The sequence below is a fragment of the Hetaerina americana genome, unplaced genomic scaffold (assembly GCF_022747635.1).
Source record: "Hetaerina americana unplaced genomic scaffold, ioHetAmer1.1.p SCAF_2, whole genome shotgun sequence".
Lineage (NCBI taxonomy): Eukaryota > Metazoa > Arthropoda > Insecta > Odonata > Calopterygidae > Hetaerina > Hetaerina americana.
In genome coordinates this window covers 58760353-58787894 of record NW_027286763.1, presented here as the reverse complement: position 1 = coordinate 58787894, position 27542 = coordinate 58760353, and the positions used below count along the sequence as shown (strand labels likewise).

The window sequence follows — 27542 nt, the reverse complement described above, 5'->3', positions numbered from 1 at the left end:
TATGTATTGATTATTTTTACATATTACGCATACCATATGCAATAGCCATTTGCTCTCGGATTTTTGTACCCTAAGCATTGCAATAAGTTATCACTACTAATATGAGGTGTGTCACAGGAAACGGCCATGTGAATTTCGGGAGTTGTTAATGTAGGAATTATAATGCTTTGTGCTCCTGGTCATTAATATTGAATGTTTCTTCGTTGCAGAGTGGTGGGAATGCTGACGTGGAGTTGCACCGCCCTGTGGGGGGAGGGTCCGGTGCGGGGGGCTCCGGGGGCAGCATCCGGATCACACACCTCGTGGGGGGTGTGTCCTCCGTTTCGGGAGCGGGAGGGGGCGGGGCCGGAGGCGGAGCGGGGGGGCACAGCGTCGCGGCAGCCGCCGGCTCGGGAGCCCCGAGGTTCCCCAAGCTAGACGAATGCGCACACTTCCATTACGAAAACGTCGAGTTGGGGCCAGTGCAGGTGAGGAGCCCAGCCATCCCATTCACCGTCCAATGGAATTTCTTCCCCGATAGTGAAAATAAAATACGATTTTCCTCTACATAATAAATCTCCCCCGAAGCCCGTGTTACCAAACCCTTTTAATTGCTTCTCTTCGTTCTCTAATGCTCCAATTTACTATTTCCCATGATTGCCCGATGAAATTAAATTCCATGCGAAATAAGTATCCCACTATCTTGACCACGAAGTCTTTTTATTTCCAATAATTAAAATGCCACACCTTTCAGCTCATTATGCAATATGCACATTTGTCGTTAGTAGGATGAATTATGTTGTTTTTTGTGCTTCTCGGTCAAAGTATTTAATTAATTCGAATACATTTTTCATTACGCTAATGGAGATAGGTGTATGAATTACCACCATTTAATTGAAGAGCAATTTAAAACGGAATTTCACTTTGTTATGTGGTAATTATCAGAATAATTGTCTCTATTTGAAACTGTTTACAGTAGTGCTTTCTCATATTTTATGGGAAAGTGTTTGATATTCTGAACATATCATCTATCCATTCTAAATATATTCCATAAATTACTGAAAACTTGAGTGTGGCCAGAGACTAATTTTTGGTCATGAAAATATATTTTTTTAATGGGAAAATCCATTGCAGTGTTCGGCAATTTTCATGTTTTGTGAGAGATGTCTAAAATAATACGAGCTTACTTATCAATGATTCCAAAATACCTGTAGGTTAATGACTTCAAAATTCCAAAGCACGGATTGATCGTGTCTCATATTTTAGTATGCATCACGTAATTCCCGCAGTTTACATTAATTTGTATTTTAAGTTGTAGTAATGCTAGCATCACATATTTACTGATGAACTTTCATTATATTTTCGAATTTATAACTTTCATAAGCTGCTTCAACTAGAATTTCATGTGGAAAATTCGAATTTTAACTCGGAAAACTTAAAGAGGACATCGTAGATCCCTTCCTGTAGCAACACTGATGATACCAAGTTGTTGCTTTATTCCATGAAACTGCGGGAGATGTCACAGCAGTAACTTTTGACGGATTCATCCCCTAATATGCATTACAATGTAACAATTTCAGAGTGTATAAATCGATAGCTTAACTGGATCAAGCACTCGACCGGACATCGAGGGACCCAGGTTTGTATCCCGGTCAAGGCGAATGATTTTTACACTCTGAAATTGTTGTATTGTTGATTTACTTAAAATCCGTAAGGTTGTAATGATTCGGGAATAAAAATGATGAGTTCTTCCTCCTGGTTTTCTACCATTCCGCCGCTGTAAATCCCATGGTCTCTCTTAGGGAGGTGTTGAGTGAAATGAATTCGAAATTTTCCGCAGGTATCCCTTTGCGAAGAGGAACTGAAACCTCTAAACGACACCGATGGCAGTGGGGTTGGAAACGAAAATCGCTCCTGGGTGGTTCAAGTCACGAGCTTGGGAAGGAGCTGGCTTCTTAGGCGATCGTATGACAACTTCAGAATGCTGGATTCGCAGCTTCACCGCTGCGTTTACGACCGGAAGTTTTCAGCTCTCCCGGAACTTCCCCCGGAAGCCAACATCCCCACGACCAACCCCGAGCAGTCAGCAGAGGTAAGCGGACGTATTTTTTTTGTTATCTTAGGAATAAGTGCTGGATTCAAGGCCCTCTTTTCTCTTCCTACAAAAGCTTGTCGTAAATTAAATATTTCAAGTTGTTTCGCAAAGGAAGATGCTTCAAAGGAAATGTGTCTGGTGCGAATGGAAAGGAAACTCGTTCAAGGAAAGGGAATAGAGGGCGTCGTTTAAAATAGAGTAAATTCTGCTTTGCCGACGCAAGAAGAGTGAGAGGGACATCAAAGAGCTCTTTCTGCTCATTTTGGTGCCTCTTCTTCTTTTGGAATTGAAGGAGAGTCCTGCGTTAACGGAAAAATTCTCAAAGCGAACCAAATCCCTGGAAATGTATTCATAAGGGGCTGATGGATTTACTTGTTGATCAGTGGAAGTCAGGGCCAGAGTTATCTTGTCTTTAACAAAACCAACCGCTTTGGGTAAGTTGCAAGGTATGCGGACGAAATAAATGTTTTACAACAGTTCGAGAGGATATTTCCCGTGCTTTTTATGTCATATGGCAAATATTAAATAGGTTTTTCTAAGTATACAAATTGATTCATGAGACTGATAATTACGATGAAGACGGTCACTAGCACACTTATCGAAATTTACAACGTAACTACAACCTATAATGATCGTAAAATATTCCTGCGATCCCTTCAGATATTTTAACACTTGTTTTTCATTAAGTGTTGGCTATCCCTGGAAGATGGTGTACCTTAGGGGCATCTGGAAGACATTATTAGTCCATACCGTGGCTCGGCATGTTAAAAGCTAAAATCTCAGAAAAATTAATATTTTAAATGGTTCACTTCTATTTGATGTGATGAATATTTGGAGTTTGATTAAATGGTTTAGTAGGAGGTATCGAAATTCAAGAGAAGTAGTTGCAGTAGGCCAATGTTACCCAAGGGGTAAGGCTCAACTTTCACGAGAAGAACGACATATTATCATGTGTGAATCACAGGGTACAGTAAAAATTCACAATTGGGGAAGCGCGCATTTTTTATCAACAGTCTCAGGAGAGGCGTGAATCAATTAGGTCAGGCCATTGAGCAATTTACGAAGTGTAATCGGTAGCTTTTGATTGGAAAGTTGTAACTGAAAACTTTGCTACTCGATGAAAAGCTTAAGTTTTAGTTCAGTATTCAATTGACATATGCCAGGCTCGTGTAACGATCGTAAGAATGCCACCAAACGAAGCAACATTTTTATTTATTTTATCACACTTGTGCTCACTTCTTTGTGTCTCGGGTGCTGATTTTAAATTACCAACGCGAGGAGTATGCTCTCGCACATTTCCGCCACCACAGATCCATTCACCGACGGGCCCGCCTGCCATTTCTGGCAAACCGCGTCCTCGAAGGAATGCACGCACGTACGTACGTCAAGAGTGCACACGCATGCGAGCCTGCGCCGCAAATCTCCTAATTTCCCCTCGCCTCCTCCACGTTTGGATGCCCAGATACGCGGGAGATCGATCGCCCTCTTGCAGAGCGCTGGAAGAAAGCTTCAGTCGTGAGGGTGTTGGTGCTGGTTTACAGTTGAAAAGGAGTTCTTTCGTCTCGGGGAATGAATTGGGCACGTAGAAATACCGATGGGTTTTCCCATCGCGTGGTCCTTTCGCCCCCGGGTTCGCTGCCACTTTCTGTCACCGTCTCCGTCGTTCATCCCCGGGGGAGCCAGGAAGACTCCTATTCGGCGAGGGGGGTGAAATGGCTGAGAGGGTTTTAAGAATCGAGGCTAAGATGTATTAAGGAAATTTTTCGGCGGTCTCACTCTCGCTCGCATCTCGGAGCCATAATTCCACGTCCAGTGATGGTTCTTACCTCATCTCTTCCATCAGTGGGATGGCTCTCCTTTGTTTTTTCTTCTTCCCTCGGCCATTCCGTATTCTCCACGAACCCAGGCATCCATCTCCTCCATGTAAGACGCTCGCTCCCTCCCACCGACTCTTCCACCATTCCCTTGGCTTGCTTCCCCCTACACCATCTTCCATCCCTCACATTCTACATTATTCCCTTTTTCTTTCCCATCTACCATTATTTTCTCCCTCACATAATTTCACTCTATCGCTATCCATGCATAATGTGCATTTTTCTAAAAAATATTGCCAAAAATTCGTTACGTGTTACGATATGAATACGGTGCGAGATAGTCCTTCTGGTAGAATAATGGGCAACATACTGAATGGTCCCAATTCCTTTTTGGATCATTGGTCACTCCCAGCTTAACCTTAGCTATGTGATTTTTCGTGTAAAAGATCTTCCTACCCCTTTGGCATTACCTGCCTACATACTCCCCCCCGATTGCCTTCCATACCCTGCTTATTCACCCGCCATCGGGCATAGTACTAGGTGAGCTGTACCTATGAAACCAACCTTTGGGTTAATAATTATGGATTTGGTTGTAAATAATACTAATATAATCTCTATAATATTTACTTACAAGGCCTAAATACGATATCAATTTTTTGTGTTCTTGAATTTTTTATAATATCTATCGTCCTTTAATGGGTTTGTTTGACGATAACCGGGAACCATCCGAGTGTGTATGACATCCGATGGGGCGTTTGTCGGGAAAAGTAGCTGGGGTTTGCATTCGGTTTGGGGATATTGGTAACATTCATTCGGATTAAATTGTTCGCGATTTGTATTTCAGGTCGATGTTATGTGCATGAAGTAATTTGTTGCATTGCCTGTTTTCCGCGGATAAACGCCTTATTATACCGATTTTAGAATGTATTTCCCTACTTTTTCGGCGAAATTGCTGTTTTAATATGCCGTCTGTTTCCCCAATTCTAACAAAATGTAATTGGGTTGCGGATTTTTAAATAGGGGTCAAATGTGAACTGGCTCTTAATTTACAAGAAGATGATTTTTATTCAGAAAAGTAAAATTTCCTCCGCCAGTTCTCAACTCATGTCTTGAAGCATTTGTGATGTCTATTTTCGTTGTGTCGGAATAATTTTTAACGAATCAGCGTGTTGTACGTTGAACCTTGTCAATGCGACGCATGAAACTTTTGTCGCTCCGATCCCATTCATTGGACCCGCCTTCAAAAGAGTTCTCGCAAGAGCAAAGGATACACACGCCTGGGGGAACAGCATCCCGGTCCAGGAATTCCAAACGGAGGGAGTCGGGCATTCCCTCCTTCTCTCCTCCTCCCTCTCCCCGCGTGCGACCCCCTTTCCCTCCCGCCAGGATTCTCTGCTGGAACGGGGGTGGGCGGAATGTGGGCCGTGGGGTGTGGCGTCGTGTCGGGCGCTCTGCCGGTGACCCTGCGGAGTTGCACGCGTCTTCTCCCTCTCCCTTACGCCCAAAGCCCCTACGCCTTTCCTTCCTTTCCCCCTCTCCTGCCCCTTTTCGGACTCTGCGTTCTCCTCCCGCGCGATGCAGCTTTATCCCACATCTTCGTCGTTCCCCTCCCTCCGCCGTCCCCTGCCCTCTGTTCCGCGTGGAGTGTTTATTGCCCTAAGGGTGGACGTAAGCGTAGAAATCCGGTGGCACGTAACCCTCGCAAGTCCCGTAAATTGTGAGGACGGGTGTGTGCCGAGTTGGGAGGTCCTGGGACTGGGCGGCACGCTTGTCGTCCTAACTCGATGAACCCTGGTCTCTCTCCTCCTCGGGCAGCGATGCTTTGTGGTGAGCAGGGGTGAAGAATTGGCGATCGCCCCAGGGTGTTTGTCGGATCAGGGAAATGGGTCCAGCGTCAGGGAAGCTGCCGATTTTTATTGTAAAAGTGGAATCTTTTCATCCCCTTTTCAAAGGGCGCTGCCTGTTGGAAGCTAAATAAATGACCCTGTTGTGTTTGTCTTGATGGCCTGTTTCCACTACTACGCAATTTATTATGAAATGATTTTTATCTTTTATTTTTATCTCAGTTATATTTTTCTATCTAATTAACCTGGAAGGGTCGTTTAAATTTTTATCAACATTGATATAACCGGATCTAAATAAACTGCACGCTTATTTATTGTGTGAATTGTTTTGAATTTAAATGTCAAATTAGATTTCACGAAAATGTATAGATCGCCAGAAGATAAGAATCTTCTAGTTTTCTTGTAGTAGTTCCTCACACCTGTCAGCTCTCTTCTCTGTTAGCTTCTTCAATTCCACGTAGCTCGCTTCTTTAACGTATTATTTCAAAACTTAATCCTTCGTCTTCCGTTATAGTTCCTCCCATTAATTTTCAAATGAATTCAACATTCTTTTTTTGTAATGTGGGTGTACACATTTATCGTGCCCTCTGTTTCTCTCATTCAACAACCTGACTGATGCAGTTTAGTACAAGCTGCAGTAAGCTAAAGATTATTTTACTACGATGGCAGTTTTTAAAGTTATCTAAATATTGAAAGGCATCAGAATGGTCGAACCTTTGGTAAGCAATAAATTTCGGGCACTTATTTTCTCCTTTCATTCTTTTTTTGTGTCATGATTTTGGTGGCTAGGGTTGTTTTCCAGAAATATGTCTACGGTGCGTTAAGACCGAGTCGCAAGAATGTTATACACAGCCGCGCCTGCTAATAATAACTGTGGTCCTAATTATTTTCTCTCTGTTCAAAAATGTGTTTTTGTCTATCTTTGCCGTAAAGATCACTTTTAGCGATAAAATAAATTTTTCATTCGGAGGCGGAATGTCTTCGATGCCGCATCCTTGTCGTATGTGGACGAATCACGGAGGAGCGATCACGGATTTGTGATTTCACCTGTTTATTGGGTAATGTTTTAGATTTAGGTTACTGATCGGTAAAGAAAGCCCTTCATATTTTAAAATAAATATTTCAAACAGCCCTTGTACCTTAAGTTGGCCTCTGGTGTTCGTAAAAATTGCATAGTGTAAGAAGCAGCTACGTGAGCAACCATTCAACATCCTTCGATTGGGGAAATGTATGAGCATCGCTAATACGTGTCTCGTCTACAATTGTGGTTACCAGGGTTTGGCAAAGCGAATTTTGCCAAATGCGTTGCTTCGGTTGGATTTTGTGACCCAGGAATGAAATGGGTGTATTAGTCCGCTCTTACTTCCTTAATAACTTTGAAATGAGGATGTTTTCCGTTTCTCTTCGTAGTGAATTAAAAAACGCGTCAGAAGAACTCCTTCCTCCAATTGCTATGGAGGAATTTATCATGGGGGACGACTGCAAGACCTCCTTCAGGTCTTTCTCCCCGAGGCGTTTAATCAACTCTGGGTTTTATCTTCTATCCTCATTCCTTTCAGTAATACCGTCCTAATGAGTAATTTTCATAGGCGGCGTTTCGTGGACATTCTTCAGATTTAAGTCTTAATTTTCGTGGACTTACTTTGTTAGGTTGTGTCTTTTTACTGTTGAATTCTGATCCATTTAGTATCGAGTCCTCATAGCTCGTAAATAATTGAGATCGTTTCGAGATCTGGGACCGAAAATCGCTCATAGCCAGAAACATTGAATTTCTTCGAAAACGTTTCTCTGAATTTGACTTTAATCCTGCTCTTGGAATATCTGTTATGTGTACATTAATTTTCACTACGTATAAGGATCGTGAAAAATAGCGTCATATTTTTCTTTATCAAGTAAAAATACAGTCGTGAATAGTATTGAACAATATAGTCATGTTCAGTCAATCTCCTATGAGCGACATAATAATTTATTATCAGTCCCATTCAGACGCAATCATAAATTCGAAAATGGATGTGTCTGAAGTGAGTTACCAACAAAATTCCGATTACGCTTTGAAAAGGCTTTGCCTGGAATTGTCATTCACATATTCATCGTTTTTTTCCTTTTTTTGGCAGTGGTCCCTTTCAAACCGTCCCCTAATTCCCCTACCATAAGATTTACTCATATCGTAAAATAGGGATGGTGCGCCGGTTCGTCTTCAAAGGCCATAGGTTGATCTACGGGTCTAAGTGTTCGCAATGAAATGCGCCTTCCGTAACCTACAGAAATATTTTCAGAAGGGCAAGTTGGCTTTCCCCACGATTTCTCGTTCTTCTGCGCACTCGTTAATTAACGTTATGCTCCCAGCCTCGTTCTATCTCGAGACGGTAATGCGAATTTATGGCATGTAAAAGGACGAATTAACCTCATGGCGGCGCTCCCGAGGAAATTTTTCCCCGGGAAATTTACCACCACCGCCGCCCCCGCAAAGCGGCAGGCAAACTTTAAAAGGAATTAGCGGCCCGCTTGTAGATCATGGGACAAACCTGTCTCGGACAACTTAAGCATCTTCTTCTTCGGTCCCCACAACGCCGCTTCCCCGAGCACCTGCACGCCGCGTCTCGGCTCCCTCCTGTGCCAAATCCCCCTCCCGAGACGCCGCCTCCGCCCCGAAGCCATCTCCCGCCCGTCCCTCGGAAACGCCCCCTCTATCCCTCAGTCAAATTGACTCCCCCTTGCCCCCTCCTCTTGCTCGTGCGGGTATCAGACTCCCACACCCGCCACCCACCCCGGTGGAGGAGAACCCTCGTAATGGCCGGGGAGCACTCTCGAGTTCGTGGACCTTTACGGAAGGAAGGAGGCTTTCGAGCAGTCTTCGAGGAGGGTCGGAGGGCGATACAAACCCCTTCGCTGTCTCCCCCCAGTGTTTCCATGGGAACCTGGCCCGGGGATGCAAACGCCCCTCCTCTCTTCCCCTCCCCCACCAACTTAGTTCGGGTCTCTGGAAGTGGTGGCCCCTGCGCTGCGGTGTGAGGTACGGGGGAGATTCCTTTTCTCGCCTCCTTACGGTCGTACTCTTTTTTGGATATTAGGCTAAAACAATCCGCAATCGATATTTATCGCTCCGTCGATATCCGGGTTCTCCCAGTGGGATCCTTTCAATGCTTCTGACGCATGGGGCGTCCAAAAGTGATTTATTGCGCAGTCGGGTGCTTATCCCTGCGGGGGCTCTGCTCCACCATCCGCCCCCAAAACTTAAGAGTACCCTACGAATATTTATTGTTTTGGGGCGCATTTGTAGTTCCGGATTGCGCCTCATTTGCCGGATAAGGGAATCGCGACTCCCGGCGACTGAGGGATGATGTATTTGTTGCCGAATATGTACCGGAAGCCCGCCACCCATCCATACACCGTGCGAGTAAAAATGGTTATGATAAATGAATTTATGCTGCCACTCTCGTGAATAGCGGTACAACTGTTACAAAGGCAGAAATTATAATTTAGGGGTAACAAAAATGAATTCCATGGCCAGTAGCCCAATCTCCAAGTCAAAGCAAGTACAAATTTTACGTATGTGTGTTAAAAGTGTGAATCCACAAGGAGGCAACGTATTTCATTTAAAATAATTTTGAAGATACCTAAAAATAGTGATTCGCACGTCATGGGCGTGGCGTTTATGTCGTGTCTACACCTATTTGACTCTGAAAATACTGAATCCATGAAGGTTATGATGTACCGGTGGAAGTTAAATTTTTATAACCATTTCCCCGGGAATTTAATACCTTATTATAATTTATTCGAGGGCACGTTTCTCCGGACGGACTTGCCTATGTGGGCACTAAGTGGTCATCATTTGTTTATACAAGCCAAACCGTAAAACACAAACTCCTTTTGTGTCGAGGAGGGAAAGAGTGCACATTTTCTTGCAAATTTTCTCTCGTTCTCCCGGTGACTTCATTCGCTCCTTGGTCAAGTGTTATTTTACCAGCTTATCTGAAAGCAACCAGGCAAATATATGCGAGTGTGGTCATGCTTAAACTTTATGTGCACGCATGGCTGATGAAATGAGGTAAAACTTCCTCCAGGCCATATCAGGTGGGAAAACTTGAGTTAATTATTGTTCCCGAGGTAGCGTCGGCTGAGGAGTAGGAGACATATGTAGAACTCCAAACTTTGCACTTGTTTCGCATATCGTATAGGCCGTCCGTTCTCTCGCCGAGTGTCAATAGTCGGCACAGCAAGAGGTCTGGGATCTCCAACTCCCCACGCGCTCCATCTCCGTTTCCCGATAACATGCAGGCATCGACGTTGCGTTGGATCAGGACCTGAAACTCTTACTTTGTTTACCGTAGTCTCGTCGGCGGAGGGAGAGAATACGCCCCCGGGTTTCCTCCAGCGGTGACAGTCAATATTTTAGATCGATTTCGAGGCGAGAGAGGGAGTTTAAAGGCGTAGGTTTAAGCCATGTAGGCTCGGCAGTTGCTGCACCGCGATAAATAGGATATGGTAAATGAGGAAGGGAAGAGTTGGGGGCTCGAGAGTGGAGGGAGGCAGGCGTGTGCGACTTGAACCCATTAATAAACGGGTATATAACGACTGCGGAAACCGCGGCCGGATTTCAGCGGGGACGGGAGGTCTTCCGTTCCGTGAATGTCATTTTTTTAATCAGTGGTCGTCGCTGAAACAAGGAGCGTTTGCAGTTTCGTGCGTTTTCCCGTTGGCACCTTGCGTCGCTCACCACCAAGCTTAACTGTAGTTCCCCCGAGGAAATACCATACATCCCCATGCCATACTCTAGGTTGAGTGATCAATGCGAGTTGCAGAATGTCGTGATCTCGTATGGATTTATGTTATGGGAAGATTTCTTGTGATTTCCGGTGTGAACTGGGATATTAATTGAAAATGCGTTATAGTGGAATACGACCCACGGTCAATTCACATACAAGCGTTTCAAATTATCTAATTATTTCCTAGAAATTTACATGCAGTTATTCAACCGCCTTGTCGTGATTATTGTTTTTCTTCATCTAGCGAAAGGTTGTCTCGGAGTTGGCCTCGTAGTAGCTGTTTCTCCGATGGGAAACGTGTTCGTAGACTAATCTTTCAAGTTACCTGATTTGAATCTGGTGTCAGGCGTGGACACTTTTGTTATTTGACGGAAATTCAAGCTTACGGTGTAATGTGAAAAGCTGTCGAATAGGCTTGAAACTCTGGATCATACTACTATGATTTGAGTTAATTAATTAATAGTTATGCTAATTGTATTTTACTTCGGGGGATGACTAATTCGTTAATATGACTCATATGGTGTTGACCAAAGCTAGTTAAAAAACTGACCATGGTAAAATTTAAGATATAAAAAGTTAATTGTGTTTGTAAACTTCGCATAAAATTATGCCTATGTGAGCCGTTTCTGTGCATTTTAATCTGTTAATGTCAATAAAAAATTACAATGTTTTTTCGCAATTAATTTATGTCTCTCCTTGTTTATTGTCACGCTTTCTTATAAATTGCAGACCAATTTCCGTCGCTATGTTTGCTAGTAATCCATAGATGTCTTATCCAAGTATGTGTGTGTTGCAATTAGCAGTGGTAACTTTTAATTGATTTACTTTGGATATATTTCTGTTTTACGCGTAGTCCAGCAGTCTTTCTGGTCATCACTCGTGCTCTTTGCAATGAGACCTTGAAAGCAAATGCCTTGTTCTCTCTCGCGAAGGAGTTAGCCAGCCTCCGCTTCAATCTTCGGCGGAGGCCAAGGAAAGGGGATGGACCCACGTGCACTGTGCTCTCGTCCAGAGTCATTCCGTGTGGTTGCCCGTGCGTGCCGGCGGGATTTTCCCCAGCCGCCGACGTTTCCGCAACCTACCGACGGAAACCCGGGCTCCTTCGTTACCGCTCGCAACCTTTCTTAGCCTCCCCATTCCACGGTTCTTCATCCCCCCACTCCCTTCTCTCAAGTTTCCACCTTCGTTCTCATGTCTCTCGTTTTCACCAAATCCTTGGGCCCATTCTTCCATTCATTCCATTTCTTCTTCCAACATTACTCTTCATCCCCGTCTGCGTATGCGAGTCATCACCCCTCATTACTTTAACTCCCTTCATATCGCCACGTTCTTATTTCGTTTTCCATTTGTTCTCTCTCCAGCTCCGTCGTCTTTCTCCCTATCTTTCTCCTCCCGACCCAACCTCCCCCTTAATGTCACTCTGTTTTTCGGAGTCGCCAACTTCCCTCCCCCCTCCCTCCTCCCCGCGCACGGTCTCATTAAGCTCGAAATTCCATCTCGCATCCCAACCCCGTCCTGCCCGCCGGATATCCACACAGTACGACTTAAAAGCTCGTCCGAGTCTCGCCTTCACCTTTGCCCCATAATCTCCTTTTTGCCTCTCGTTGTCCCCGTCCTTCTCCCCTCCCCTCCCATTCCTTTCCACATCGCCGTCTCGGTCGTATCAATCTCCTTACACGTTAGCCGCCGTGATCTCCCGCCTTACCATCCTCCCCCAATCCTCTCCACCCGCGCTGCATCCGTCGAAGACTCCGCCTCCAATTAATTTCGGCTGGATCTCCCCATCGGCGTCTTCCGATTTAATCTCTCGGTAGATAATTAAATTGTCTTCATCTCTTATCCTAAGCGGGTTATTTCGGAAAGAGAGGGGGATCGAGATGGTGCGGGGGCTAACGTACTGGCTTCCCACCCTGAGGGCGCGGGTTCAAATCCCGGCGGTGTTGAATATTTTTCAGAGGTATCTCGATCCCTACTTGAGGTGCTTTGTGGAGGGCACTTTGAGTGAGTACGCCGTCCGTCGGATGGGACGTTAAACTGCGGACCCTTTGGCGCCTTTCGTAAAGAGCAGGCTAATGCCGACGCCGGGTTTCTCTCCACCCTTCATCCTTTCCTGTCCATCCCCTATGGCGCAAATGACCTTAGCTGTCGGTCGCCTCCCCTTAAAACTACTACTACTTCGGAAAGAGAGCTGTCGATCGCGAGCAGTGGTGGCTCTCCGTTAAATCTCCCGCCGCTCGAAGCGCGCTTTCATAGTCATTGGCTGCTTCAGTTTAATACCGTGACGTCACAATGCAGAGATGTCAGGCTCGACTATGCTGCGTTGTACCCCGGAGACTCGGGATATTAAAGCTATGGGAGCTGAGACCTCGCGTAACTGTGGGTCGCATTCGAAAATCGAATGATGACCGAGTTACCTCTTGTCATGAGAGGTGCATGATGATGGATATACGGCACGGTGGGAATGGTGATGTGCTAACGTATTTTCATCCACATATCCTTTCAATCCGGTAATGAAATAGCCGAACATAGACGTAACATCAGGGTGAAAGTATGCCGTTGTGTCTCAAAAGATGATATACTCCTCCTGTTTTAGTTCCAGTTGGTGTCGCGCCTTAACAGAGTTTTTGTGAGCATTGTCTGCTATGAGTTCAATGATGAGATACAGATTCGTTTACGCGCAGAGGTTTTTAGTGTAATGAGTTTCTGAGCTCTACGTTTGTACCTAATGCGTTCGTAGTTTATTGGTTCACCATCTAAGACGATGAGCTCCTTTCGCCTAACGATGGGGTATCAATTATCCCTTGCCATGCGAAAAATCATGAAGCAAGAGAATATTTCTATGCTCAAATTAAATTTTATACACACAGGTATACCTGGATAAAAAAATTATATTATATATATATATATAATATATATAATATTATATAATGTTATATATATATATATTTGTGCGTCGCCGAAGAGCGTTCCATTTCGAAGATATTTTTATTATATATATATATATATATATATATATATATAAATATAATAAAAATATATATAATAATATACATATATATATATTTTAAATATATATATATATATATATATATATATATATTTATATATATATATATATATAAATATATATATATATATGTTTCGTGTTGCGAGAAAGGCGCGAATCAATCACGATCTTTAATTTACGCGCCGTCATAATTACAGGTATCTATTGTTCATCAGACAATCTTCTATGCGAGGGGCCTCCTCCCGGCCAGGCTTCGTCTCTGGGCAGCTCGCAAATTAGTCTCCCCAGTTTTTTTCTATCGACGCCACTCAAAAGGTCAGGATCGAGGGCGACCTAAAAAAATGCAATCCCTTTTCGGGTGGGGTTCTCAACTTCCCTCGAACTTTTTGAGCACTCCGTCCATGGAGAGGAAAAAGGAAAACCGTGAGGCCCTTCGTTTCTTTTTTCTTTCTTTGGCAACGCCCTTTAGTCGAGCTCTGTGTTCGAGACTTGGGGCCCGCAACAGCGCCGGGAGCCATTTTAATTTGTGCGCGGTCGAGCGGGGCGTACGTAGCCAGGGAGGTGTGTGGGGAGGGGGGGTTGTCGGTAAAGTTGCTCGCGGAATAAATGGAATGTAGAACTTTTTCTCGCCGGCACAATACGACGCGGAACGTCCCGAGGCCCGCGGGCTGTATACGCGCGCTGATTTTTATCATGCTTTTTCCTTTCCCCTATCCTCGCAGAAAGCAAGAGGCAGTAGTGATAATAATCCACGTTCTCGCTCTCTCTCAGAGAGTCCCTCCTTTTTCTCTCTCCCTCTCTTTGCCGTCCGCTACACCCCCTTCTATTAATTTAATTCCAAATTCACCCTCTCCCGAAGTGAGATGCCTCTGGGGGATGCACTCTAAGTAGGTCGTCGAGGAGGAGTGGAAAATATAAAAAAAGAAGGAATGAATATAAGCCGTCCGCCCGTGTCCCTTCGCCGCCCCTCTTTCCTCTCTCCCTACCCCTGTCAACCTGCAGTCATACATGCGCCGGGCTGGCTCACCTTTCTAAGAGTTTCTGCAGCCCTGTAAATCTGAAAAAAAACCTGTAAATTATGGAGAAATTAAATGTCATTCTTGAAAAATCTAGGGATTCGGTTGATTTCAATGGATCGGGTTGAAATTCATTATTCAGATGAAATTTTGGGAACATCTTAAAACGTTTACCATCGTTGCTGATTCATTTCCTTCGAGTTTATGGAATATTTTCGTGGATATACACCAGAGTGGTCGATAGCAGTTCTCCATAGTAACACGATTGCTGTGAAAAGGTTAGCATTGAAATTTTAATTCTGATATATCATTTAATTTGCCGATGAAGGATTGAAATAAATGGAAAAAGTAAACATACTTAAGGGAATAATTTATTTTGACGCGGGAGTGTTCGCGCACCTTTCTTAATCAGATAAATCGGTCAGTCATTTAAATATTTATAAGCAACCGTGCTCTTTTGCCGCCAGAATCTTTCATCATACTTAGTATTGAGTACGCCATCAGTGTGAGCTTCGTCCCTGATCAGTTTCGGTCGTGAGATTGTGAATGGTTCAGCGGAGGGAGGGCAGCTCGAATCACACGGATAGGCGCACAGTCGGGGGGCACCGGTGTTGTGCATGGCAGAGCGTCGAGATGCGGAGAGAGAGTCTCAAGAGGAGGAGGGACTTAGGTAGCGAAACTTCGATCGTAGCTGTGGAATTGTTGCGATAAAGTGGAAATTGTCCCAAAATGTTTTCTCGGTCTGTGTTGGGAGTCAATTGAAACGATACACAGTTCGATTGAAGTCATCAATAACATTTATAGCACATGGATCCACGTCCGACGTTCAATCAGTTCTTCTGATCACAAATTATGTTTACCCTCGGGCCAAGAGTGTAATAAAAATTCTTCCTGGGGTACTAGTGCATCGATACTACTTAAAATAACTATAATGGCGATTTTTTTTCTGTGAGCATATAAATAAATTTACGGTAGCGGCTCGTAGTTCCCCACTCCTAATCCAATTCCTTAAATCCCTTACCGGTTGTTGCTGGCGCCGCGTAATACACCGTAGTCTGGCGTGCGGAGCACAAACGTAGAATGTGGATGCATGATGATCCTCCGCGCCCCCAGCACACCCTCCCTCCCCGCTCGTCTCCCAAGACCCTCCCCTCGGCCTCTTTCCCCACACACTCGTCTCTGCAACCCGCACCCTCCAGGGGCACTGTCTCTTCCCTTCGAGCCCCCCCGTGCACCCGCCTCCCCCCTTTCTTTATCAGTCCCATCCCTCCCGTTGCACGGGATCCTCTTAGGTGGCCGCCGCGTCTTTTTCCTCCCACCCCGTCCCTTTCCTTCCGCCCCATTGTCTCACTCCTCTCCTTGTGCTCTCGAAAAGTTTCCTATCTCTCCTCCTCATCCTCGATATCTCTCGTTCTTACGTTTTTTATCCCCTTCCTCTCCATTTTATTTATTTCTCCTCCTCAACCGCCCCCCAGATGCCAGCCCGACCCCACTCCCCTCTTCATTTTTTTTAAACCTTTCTCCTTCCAACCCAGTTTTTTCCACGATTATTGCAGCCGAGTGAGTTGGTGTTTTCTTATTACTGGTCTGCCTCTCTTTGTCTCTTCCACTCTGGTTCCCCGTGTATTTTTTTAAGCGTCGCGAGTCTTGAACTCGCGACGTTTCATTTCGTACTCCATCCCTGCTCTTTAATTGTTTTTTTCCCCGGAGTTCTTTTTTCCGGGTTTAATTTCGGTGAACGCCGGTTAGATCCTTGCTCGAACAATGTTCCGGGTTCCCCTTGCAGATTTATCGTATTTTGAATTCCCTGGTTTGGTTGTTTTTATTGAGTCTTGAGTTGCAGTTCCGCGTGGATATTTTTTTGCGATTCTCTTTTTATGTTCCGGTATACATATTCTACGATCTTTCTTCGAGCGAGAACACAATCTTATGTGGGTGACGTGCTGCCGTGTGTTACCCGGACGATGTTTGAATTGGGCACCTTTCGGGATCGAATCGGTCGGTGCTCTTCCGTAAGGTGTGTTGATTTTCTTCCCTTCCCCAGTTCCCTCTTTCCGCCCGCGTCTTTTCTTTCTCGGCCTCGGAGGCGTACGTGTTGGTGAGGATGCTGCTGCATTCTGCACACTCGAGAGCTCGCTTCGCCGTGGCAGCTTCGGGGCGTGGTGATTTTTATCTCTATGAAGTGGGTAGTACCCTTTTGTGCCTCCCTGCTGCCGGAAGTGTACGTACGTTCCTCGGTGATTGCTATTTTGGGAAATCGCGAAAGGGAAGGTAATTCCGCTGGAGGCCGAGCATGACGTAATGGAATTTCGGCTGAGCTCTTAATAAATGAAAATTCCTGATTTTTAACACACTCTCAATAGGTGAATCGGTTAACTTTCTTAGTTCGCTGAAAAGCGCAATGACCTCACTAAAATGTGTCAACTCGCTTTCTTTAGTCTTTCTTCTGCTGGGCAGAAATTTTGCAACATTTTTCTTTTTAATGTGAACGTAAGGTGCTCTTAATTAATGATTCTTAATAAATAATTTACTTATTATGTAACGCGTAGTGTCGTCGTGGGAGTATTAAGCTTTGCGATTTTACGATAATGCATTCCGTTTAATTACAGTAATTGGGTATGCAAATTATCATGTGTTATTCGTTTAAAATTACTCCTCTTTTAATCTATAATGACTCTAGTATATTTGAAAGCGCCTTTGAATCATAACTATATGCTAAGGGAACGCTGTATTTTATTAAGAAAAATATATACCTGAAAAAACTTTTGATCGGGCTTATCAAACTATCTGCTGGGTATTCATTATGTAAGTAGTCATCAAATTAGTGGGCAGCAGTGAAATTTTCAACTTTCGAAAAAAATCCAACTGAAGCAATTTTTAACTGTCTTATTCGATATATTTCTGCTGTATTTTTTTATCAGAAAATGTCCTATGGTGATCTAATTGTTTAACCCTTGGGTTAGAAGTATGATTGACCCCATTGACGCAACTTACGTGCATTTGTCGTCAGTAGTGTCATACTGATTTTTCGTTGCGTTTAAATTCATTATTTTCACTCTTCGATAGTTTGACACTTTATTCATGCTATTATTTAAATTAGGAGAGTACAGAGAGAAATGTTTACGCTGATTAAACACCGGATATTCGTGGTGTATTCCGCGTAAAAAACGTGTTACTGATTGAAATCGGTACAGGAGATACTGGCGATAGTTTAGGATTATTAATTAAAGCGGGAGCAATCGATATGCCACACGCCTGCTTCTCTCCCGTTTGTAAATCTCGGCTCCTCCGTCCTCGTCTTCTTTTCTTATTTATTTCTGACTCGTCCATTTCACCGCCACCCTCTCCCCTTCTCATTTTGTTTCCTCCGTAATCCTCCCATGCCCTCCCTCATCCGCGGATGTGCCCCCTCCCCCACTGTCCCATTCTTCCTCCTTTCCGACCTCCTCAAGTCCTGGGGGAATCTCCCCTTCGCGGAATCCTCTCCTCCAGGGTGGAGAGCCAAGTTAATTGAGGCGGGAGAGTGGCCTCCCTCCCTCTTTTGCCCAGCCCTCCTTACCCTTTCCTCGTCCGAGTTACCCACCCATCCTTCAGGATAATGTAATGTGTCGGCGTCCGATGCTCCTTTGGCATCGCATAACAGCGGTAACCCTCCTGCGGTTACATGTAAATGTGCCCTGAGGGATCATCCATTTGTGTTATCGATCGTCGATACGTAGCCAGAACACCGAGTAGGTTCAATCGTGTGTCCGTAGCGTTGTATTTCATAGGAGTTCTAAAGTTGGGAAGTTACCTGCCTCATGGATTTCGTCAAACCACGTAGTCCTAATAGCGAGACGATATTAAGAGGTATTGATACATTTTCGGTATTCGTAACTTACTTAGTGCTAATGTTCTGGCTTTATATAGTCCTAGTTAGAGTGACGGCTTGGTGTTTCGATTTTAATAATAATATTACTCATGTATTAATTAAAACATAGAAAAACACCCACTTTAAGAAAAACAAACACCTTTCGTTGATAAATATGCCCCTCTATTTCTGGTGATGTCCTTCTGGGCTGGTTTCTTGTTCGTCGAAAGGTCTGTGATGTTTCGAGTAAATTTAATTTATAATATTATTTCGAAACTTTTCTTAAAAAACTAAAAATGGGCTATAGTTAGATGACCGCTTTTTCGTTATAAGAGATGAAAGGAATAACGAATCGGGTAATCGGGGTTGCTTTCACGTACCCTCGCCAGTGAGTTACCTATGAGACACAGTTGAACTGCTCGGCTGAGAAGGTATTTATTTTCCGCGGGTAATAATTTAAGATTCTCTTTCATAGCGATACGCGCTCTAGAGGTAGAAATCTCGACGATTACTTTCCATTTCACTGACTTTCGTGAGAAGATTTTTGACTCTGTCGGTGGAGGATGTTTTTCTTCTCTTTGAGAGGAAAAGAATGCGCCTAGAAGAAGTTTAGTTAGAGGAGAGGGATAAGAGTAGTATAATGGTGCACCCGGCTCTTAAACACATCGCATACCCGTTACCCATCATTTGTAGAGGGGTGAAAACGTGGGAAATCGAAGAGAATAATAAATTAGGTGAAATATAGTTACAATGAAATAAGTAAAATAATTGTGGTGAGGACATTTATAGCGTTATCGGGCTGGCCTACCGTAAGGAATGAGGTACTTTGACCACCTCATTAAACATTTTTTTTCCAATTGTAATATGATTGCTTGTACATGTTCGTCTGGATAACCATCTCCATTAATAATATCCGTTAAATTCGTTGACTTAGTTATTGTCATTAAATGATTTGTTTTTATTAGTTTCTTGGTTATTGATGTCAGGTGTTACCATAAGAAAAATGAGTATCACCTCCATACAACTAACTCAGTTTGGGTTCAGAATCTGAAATCTTGAAAGTTTTCATCCGATTTTGTAATGAAAGAAATTCTAAGCGGTTTATATGTATGCTCCATACATGTTATTAATTTATTTATATAATGACGTTTTTGTTTGGATGCTCTGCGTGTAAGAGTTATAACAGGGCGTAATTAGAGGTTTCCGCTAATTAATTCCCCGACTTAATACCTCCTTGATGTATTATGCTAAATATAAGTAATGAATATAAATAAAGACCAAACGTCCCAAAGGTTCCCTACGTGCCAGTTAAAAGTAATTGGCTCGAAAAACGCTCCGGGTGCGACGTAATTACATTAAATGCTACTAGTACAATGCATACTGTGTATTTGATTGATGTATTCTCCGTTCATTATAATTAAATGGCAAGTTTTGCATAACATTCCTGAAAAATAAATTTTATGGTAGTCCTTTCCTCGGTTCTATGAATTATGGATGCTCTTTTTTGATTAATTGTATCATTGCCGTTGCCCTCTGACCTCATTTTTGATCAATTTTATTTCCCGAAAAATCTGTAAACCCCATTATTTTTCTCAGGTCAATTCAGTTGATCTAAATGAGAATTCATATGATATAAATAAACGAGTGACACGCCACGATTGTGAAACAACGGCATGTATTTCATGTTTCGTGAGGATTTTTTTGTTTTATTTGGCCATTTTGCGAATTTCGCATATTGTTAGATTCTAGAAGATTTACTAGAAAAGATTGTAAGTATTGTGTATTACATTAAATTTAGAAAATTATCGTTGAATGATCTCTAATGGGTAACTGCGAAGCTCAATATTCTATTCAGTTTGTTGAATGAAAAATTTTCTAGGGTAATTTTAGCATTAAATACTGTGTCTTGGTTTACTTTTTATTTGGCACCACTTTCATTTTGCTGTTAACAAATTTGACTTTGGAATACTATAACGGGTCTTAATTGTTTATTTACTTCCTGGATAATAAACAGTAATTCTTAATTAAGTAATAAACATCCCCACATGCGTGCACAGTCATTGACTCAGCGCTCTTTTGATTTCGTAGATCGTGAATTAATTCAAATCTACTTCCTTGGAGAATGGACCATTTATCACTTGACCTACTTTCCTATGTCTGCAGCACAAAAAGAAATTGCTTCCCTCTCTAGGTGATTTAACCGGAGAAGGGTTGTTTGTATGGTGATTATTAAAATTCTTTGGTGAACGTAAACGTCACCGGAAATGACCCGGAGGTAGAGAGGGACGCCATGACAGGGCAAATATCAAAGGCTTTGCCATGTCACTATGTCCACGAAAATTGTCGGACAAGGCCATGAGAGTGCATCAGCATCCGCGAGATTAAAAAGGATGCCTTCTGATGCGCGAGCGTTTTTCCGTGTTCATCCGCCGTAGGTTTTGGCCTAGGAGACAGACAGACTGGGTGGGGGGGCGAGTTAAGGAGGAGAGTGTGAGAGGAGGTCGCTTCGGCGTGGTCATATGTCGTGCGGCTTGGATTCCCGTCTCCCTTCCCACCCCCACCCCCCCAACCCTCCCATTCCGCCCAGTGATTGCGACGGCGAGGGAAGAAAGCGGCCGTTTGTGAACGCCTACGCCCTCTCCGGCCTTTTGATCCGTGATACTCGCCCATCGATCGATCTCCCCTTCATTCTCCTAGCCCGCGGTGCGATTGGGTCCTTTCTGCGGAGCGGGGGGGGGAGGGACGGGACATTACCGAGGGACCGGTCAGGTCTGCCTCTCCCTCCTCTCCTAGAGTGGTGGACGAGTTGGGTTCCTCGCGTGCAATGGAGAGAGAGGAAAGGAAATCCGCGGGGAGAGGCAGGAAGGATAAAGAACATCCCCAGAGATCGATCCGCGTGCTCCAAATTACTTCGCCGCGGGGACTCGGGGAATCCTACCTGGCGTTCCGATTTACCTCTTCGCGTCAGGACGTCGATGAAAGGGATTCCCTCCTTTAAAGAAAAGGGAATCCTCCTTTTGCACGCCTTTAAGCCGCGAGGTACGTCCTTTAATCTCCTTTCTCACCGGACCGTGCCGTTGAAGCGATGGGGTGCATTATTTAGGAGGAAAGGAATCGATTTTAAGTGCATAGCTGCGTCGTCCCGGGAGTCCTCGTGGAGAGGGTCACAGGGACGCGACCCATTTGATTGTCTTGCTTAGTAAACAGTGAAGATGAATGTACAAATTCCGTTTTAAATGCTTTGGTTCAAATCATGGCTTTCTCTTTTCTGCTCAGCTCCAATTAAATTAGTCGGAAGAGAGTGTTCGTCTTTTAGCTCCTGTAGGGCAAGAAAGCCATTTCAATCTTGTGTTACACACAGCTTGATGCCCCTGAAGTTGGCCCGTTTACGCCTCAATGGTCTAAGATGTTATACATAGCTGGTTTACGACCTACAGGTGATTTGTCGTTTTGTTTCAAGTAGACTTCGTATAGCTGAAGTAACCTCTGCTTTCTCGTGTTTCTCGAATACATTGAGTTTAGTTGGAATCATAATAAAAGCTTAATGGGTGATAATAAAAATTCCCGGTTAGCCAATGTACTACTGCTGAAAAATCGCGATTTTATTGAAAATATTCCTCCATTATTGGGCATGGACCCGAAAGAAGTGACGAATGCCCAGTGAAGGAGTTCGTAGACGATGATTTTTTATTTGGCTCTAAACCGACAGCCGTCATGTTTCTGATATATAGTTAAGTAGCCGATTCTTTCTGATTATACTTATGTAAGGGGAGAAATGAATCGGGAGCGAACGCATCATAATGAGAATCGCAATGCTCTCCATACTAAGTTGTATGAAATTTCGAAGTAAAATTGGACGTCTCGGTTTATGTTATTGTCATTTTATTATCCCTTTATCATTTTATTTTATGTTATGTAAAACGATTGAGTATCGTGGAAACTTTGACACCCTCCCCGCTTATTATGTTTATTAGTTGAAATTTGTTTTACGTCGTAAATTATTGACGAGAATATATATTGACGGAACGTACTTTGACGACCGAGAATATTGACGTCGTTCTGAAATAAGAAAAAAACACGCTGATCAATCGTTCCCGTTAACTTTTTAAAGTTCCCCATTGATTCACGATCTTAAAATATTTCATTAATCTCTTGATAAAATTTTCAGTATCGGAATTACGGTGATAGTTGGGAAAATAGAAATTGAACATTTAAAAAAAAATTCAATGTTGGTAATGTTATGCAATTTTAATTTGAGAAGAACTTACATAATGAATTTCAAATTAAATTTTTTAAATGCTTCGTATCATCTCCGATAAAATATTGGAATGACTGAGAACCCTTTTTGTCGTTGGCATAATATCTCATCTCTATTCCGTCCCTCCTTTACTGGTAGCATACATCCAAGGATACGATAATATATGGCATTTAAGTTTTTCGGTATTCAAGGTAGTCTCAAAACGCTGAGCCTGTACGTCTTGTGCGATATGATATGCATTACATGTATATATTGTATGAGTATAACGATAAATAATGAAATCAGATGTATTTTGTAACGTGGGAGCTGGTGGAAAGGTAGCTTTAGTTAATTAAAAATTGGCAATTTTCCACCAAATAAAATTGCCAATTTTTAATGAATTATGATATTCCACCATATCACGTCTGAAACGTCTATTTTTGTTTCCGTAGCTTTAGTTGATAATCCACCGTCAGGAGCTAACCAGATTAAATCACGGCTGTTAATCATAATAATGAAATATTTTAGGTGTGCTTCTAGGACGTTTACCTCACTAAGCTCTTTAACTTTTAGGGGATACGTTGACCGAAAGGCCGTGCGATGAATGTCACATTAAGCTATTCTGTAATAATGATAAACTTGGGGCGATGGAATTATTTCGGTTGCTCTGGATTTTCCACTCAGGGGGCTTGGTTTCCATTCCCGGAGTCATGCATTATTTCTTTGGTGCCCTCATCCTAACGTACGAGTATGTCTAATTTCTATGTTAAGACATTCATTTCGTGCTTATACCTTTAGATGAAAAGTTATTTCATGGACCCCATTCGCGACGTTGTCAATACGACAAAAGCTGCCACAGAAGGAATGAGCATAAGGTGGAAGCATGCCAAATTACGGACTAGTAATGCGTAATATCGCCGTTTTCTCAGGTAAACCCCTTTGAAAGTCGAAATCTTGAGAATTGGATTGAAAGTGTACTCCGCAACATTCCCCGCATGAATGTTGTATTTGAACATTCGACAGGTGATAGAAAAGTGCCAATCATTGATATTTAAATTTGTTTGTAAATGAATTTGTTTATCGATTAAACACCATTATTGGTCTTAAACCTGTTATATGAAATTAGCACCTCTTTTTCTGATCTAATAACTCTTAAAGGAAAAATGTTTCGTGGCAGTAAGTTTAATTACGATACTTAGGTTTTTTATTACTAAGAAAATGTTTGCGTCAATTATTTTGAACACATCAATGATGGAAAAAATACCGTTCCTCAATACTTATTTTGGTTTCATACGATTTCAGTTTGAGGAAGATTTTCTGTTGAAAATATTTCCAATACTACGGTGCGCCGGGTTTCTCTTCGGGATCCTACCCACCCCTCAGACACTCTGGTGCCAAGTGGCGCTGTATGTTTTCGCCAATCTCAATGACGGCCAATGCTAGTGAAGTACGCTCATAATTCCTCATCGTAGTCTCGTATATTTCGTTACGGGAGTCCGGTAAAGGACGCTATGTGATGTTGTATCCGGACGTCGGCACGATTCCATCGATTGTCATCCTCTCCTCCTGGTGCCACGCGCCCGCCGGACACACCCCGCGCACGCGGTGCCATTCGGTGCGGAGGGTGGCGGGCTACTCGGTCAGCGATGGTCATCGGAGAGATGAAGAGGGGTGCCGGGGTGGGCGCGGGGGCCATGGGGCGCGTCGCGCACGCGGGGAACTGGCGTTTCGTAGAGCGTTCGGTGAGGGCGTTCTTCCCGCGGCGGGAATTCGATGCATTGGCTCCCTCGTCTCGGCCTGGAAGGAATGGCATCGAGGGTGTGAGTGTGGGGTCACAGTTAATTTTCCATGCGGAAGGAACGTCGGTGAATCGTGCGTGGGGCAATCTGCATCAGGGTCTCTGCGTGAAAGAGCTAAGCAAAATGATTGGGAGGCCTCGTTTTATTTCCATACAAGAGTCTCACTCAGTTGGAGGTGTATCATGAAGAGGCAGGCTTTTGTAGCAAATGTTTAAATGCCAAGCCCTCGAAGTAGATATTTTTTTCAGAAATCAAAGGTTCGCAAAGATAACAGAAGCACAGCAATTTCACAATAAATCGTGGATTTTCTGTTTTTGATATCTGTACAATGGAGGAATTCCGTCGAGTAACGGTTAACACAGACTCATGTGAATGTATATAATACATTAACATAATAATAATACAAAAATAATAATGCATGAAACAGTGAATGTATGGCATCAAAATATGGTGCATATTTAGCATAGTAAAATCCAGTACTAATGATAGATGAGTAAGATCAAAAATCGGCATGCCAAAGGAAAGTTATGGTGCTTAACGTCGTCATTACACCTGGGTGGAAGAAAACTCCATGCATTAAACAGTATGAAAAATCAATGATTTACGTAAATATGTTTTTCAATCGCTCCTGCCAGAAGTGTTCTAGCGCGAAAGCGATATTATTTCTCAGGACCATGAAAGAAACCACCGTGATTTTAGTTCAATGCCATTGATGTTTCGCCACCCCCGCATTCTAGAATGGATGACTACGGAAGAAATTTCCCCAAGCATAGCGACGGGCGTCCCTGAACTTGAGCGTGGGAGGGGAAAGTGTTGCAGAGCGTGGAGCGGGGCGATTGCATCGCGGGCTGCCCTCTGGTGGAGGGCGGTGAGAGGAGGAGGGGGCGTTGCACCCACGGATCGCCGGCTGACGGCGGCATCGCCTCGCCTAAACGGGAGTTGCGGGGGCACCGCCATTCCTTCGCCCCCCACCCAAAGAGAAAACCCTTCTCAGCGAGTCTGTCATCGCAGTAGGTGCGTCACACGTTCTTTTGACCCTTCCCAGCGTCTTCTCCTCCATATTCAACTATGCCCATGTGGTATACAGACCGAGATTTCCGAGTGCATAGAGAACGAACAGATCTCATGACTCCCTCACATGCATCGACCATCAAGAAAGGAAAGATAAATTGGAAACGGGTTACTAAGTCGTTTTACTAACTCTGCAAAGGTAATCGTCTTCCATTTGGCCGGTAATTTTTGTTTCACTGTGCTAAATATCAATTTTCTTTTTACAAATCATTAAATTCATATGCTTTTGCAGAATTTCAACCTTATTATCATAAATTTGTAAGCATTCATATATCGCGATGCAATGTTTTGTTCACTCAATCTCATTCCCTCTTTCCCCACCTATTTTAATTAGATTGCACTCCCCTTTAATAATATGGCTAAAGGGTGAGTATACGCCTTGCTTTAGTGTTTTAAAATTTCCATGCGCCCCCGAAAAGAAAATTGAGAATAAACCTCCACCATCCCAAAGTTCAAAATTAAGTTGAAAGTTGAACGAGTCCTAGATGTTTGGGGTCGCAACGCCATAAAAGAAGAGCGAATCTTGGAGAACAGTTAAGGGTGGCGGGCTATTGCGCTTCCCTCTAGAATCTCAAATGACGAGCACTTCCGGTACGTAAGGTTTCCCGACACTAAATTCGAACTTCCATTTCGCCCCTTACCACTTAGATCCCTTGCAAGCACGCCATAATTCAAGGATATAGTTTTCATGAGTCATACATTGATATCTTTGAGTCACAGTCATGTGCCAAATTGATATAAATTGAGCGCTCAAGCGATGTCGGATAAAGCCCCCAAAATTCGAGGGCCGTTCAATAAGTAAAGAGACAAATGCTCTCATTTTGATCTTTGCCATTTTTTCAGGGGTGTTAATTGGCAATCTTGGGATGAGCTCTGATCAGCTCGTAATACTGGCTTACTATGACATTTATTGTACACTTACTTCTTAGCTGACCTACTTATCGAAGTAAATCTCTATTCTCTCTGTTTCCCTTATCATGGAATTTGGTTGAAGCAATTGTGGAAGTGGATGAATGACAACTCATCAGATTTTCTTTCCTCGAAATTGTAATGAAATCGTTTCCGTCACGACTCTAAGAAGTCTCATTGCCATAATCAAATATTAGTCTAGAACTAACTGTAGCAAGAATCTTACGTGACTTCTTTTAATAAAGTATTCCTTAGTTGTCGTAGGATGTTGCTGAATCTCAGAGTTGAACTCCTTCGAGCATATTATTCACTGGGAACCACATTGTAGTTAACATGTGTATTAAATATCAAAACTAGTTATACCTCCGAGTATTTCGGCAATCATGGGACCTTCTTAATTTTACAATTAATATAAAGCCTTCCCTTTCCTTGTCTTCAGTCTCATCGAAGTTATCGGTATATTTGCCACTCTTAACGGCGCTCATTTTATTTGATTAATTTTTTATGCGTCAATATCTTGGGAAAAAATTGCTCTTTACTAGCAACTAGCCAACAATGACAGGCGGAGTGGTCAATATACGTGTGCCGGTTGAACGGTACCCACATTAACAGCAATATGATCACATGACACATTTTTCCCGTCAAACTATCTCTTAGAAGAAATAGATGAACTACCCGTTGCCACACTCACTTTCTGAACGTAATTCACGATAAGCGTAAACAGGAAAAGTGAGTGCATTCAAGGAGTTCTTTGGTGAGAAGTTTCCATGACGTTTTTTCCATCGCATGGCGTGTTTTCTCAGCATTGCACTGTCGATAATCACATGCTCGTCCGTTAAACTAAAGATTGACATTTTCAAATTAGCGTGGCTCCTGTATTTTCTACGCGTACGTATGTACATTTTATCTTCCGTTCCATTGAGCGAAATACATCCACGAATCTAACCTGTATGCCTTTTCCGGTCAGCCTTATCCATCAGTAAGGATATTACTGTCCAAAATTTCCTCCCGAGTCTGTATGAGCGTTCCTCTTTTTTAAGCTATTTGTTCTCACTGCTGTTTCTCCTCCCGTTTTTCACCAAAGAGCATGCCATCGAAGGAGCATTGATGTCCATTGAATTATGTGTTTTAGTCCAAAATCTAATTGAGATGACC

At 43.2% G+C, this 27542-nt stretch overlaps 1 protein-coding gene across 1 annotated transcript in view; it reads left to right on the top strand.

Moving 5' to 3' along the window:
- The first annotated feature begins 370 nt into the window (after positions 1–370).
- CdGAPr (GTPase-activating protein CdGAPr) overlaps positions 371–27542 on the top strand; it is a 124648-nt gene continuing 97476 nt past the window's right edge. Inside the window, exons 1-2 of the mRNA XM_071584625.1 lie at positions 371–467; positions 1820–2071. Of these exons, the coding sequence (XP_071440726.1) occupies positions 1961–2071 (111 nt within the window). The 5' untranslated portion in view covers positions 371–467; positions 1820–1960. The remainder of the gene's footprint in view (positions 468–1819; positions 2072–27542) is intronic.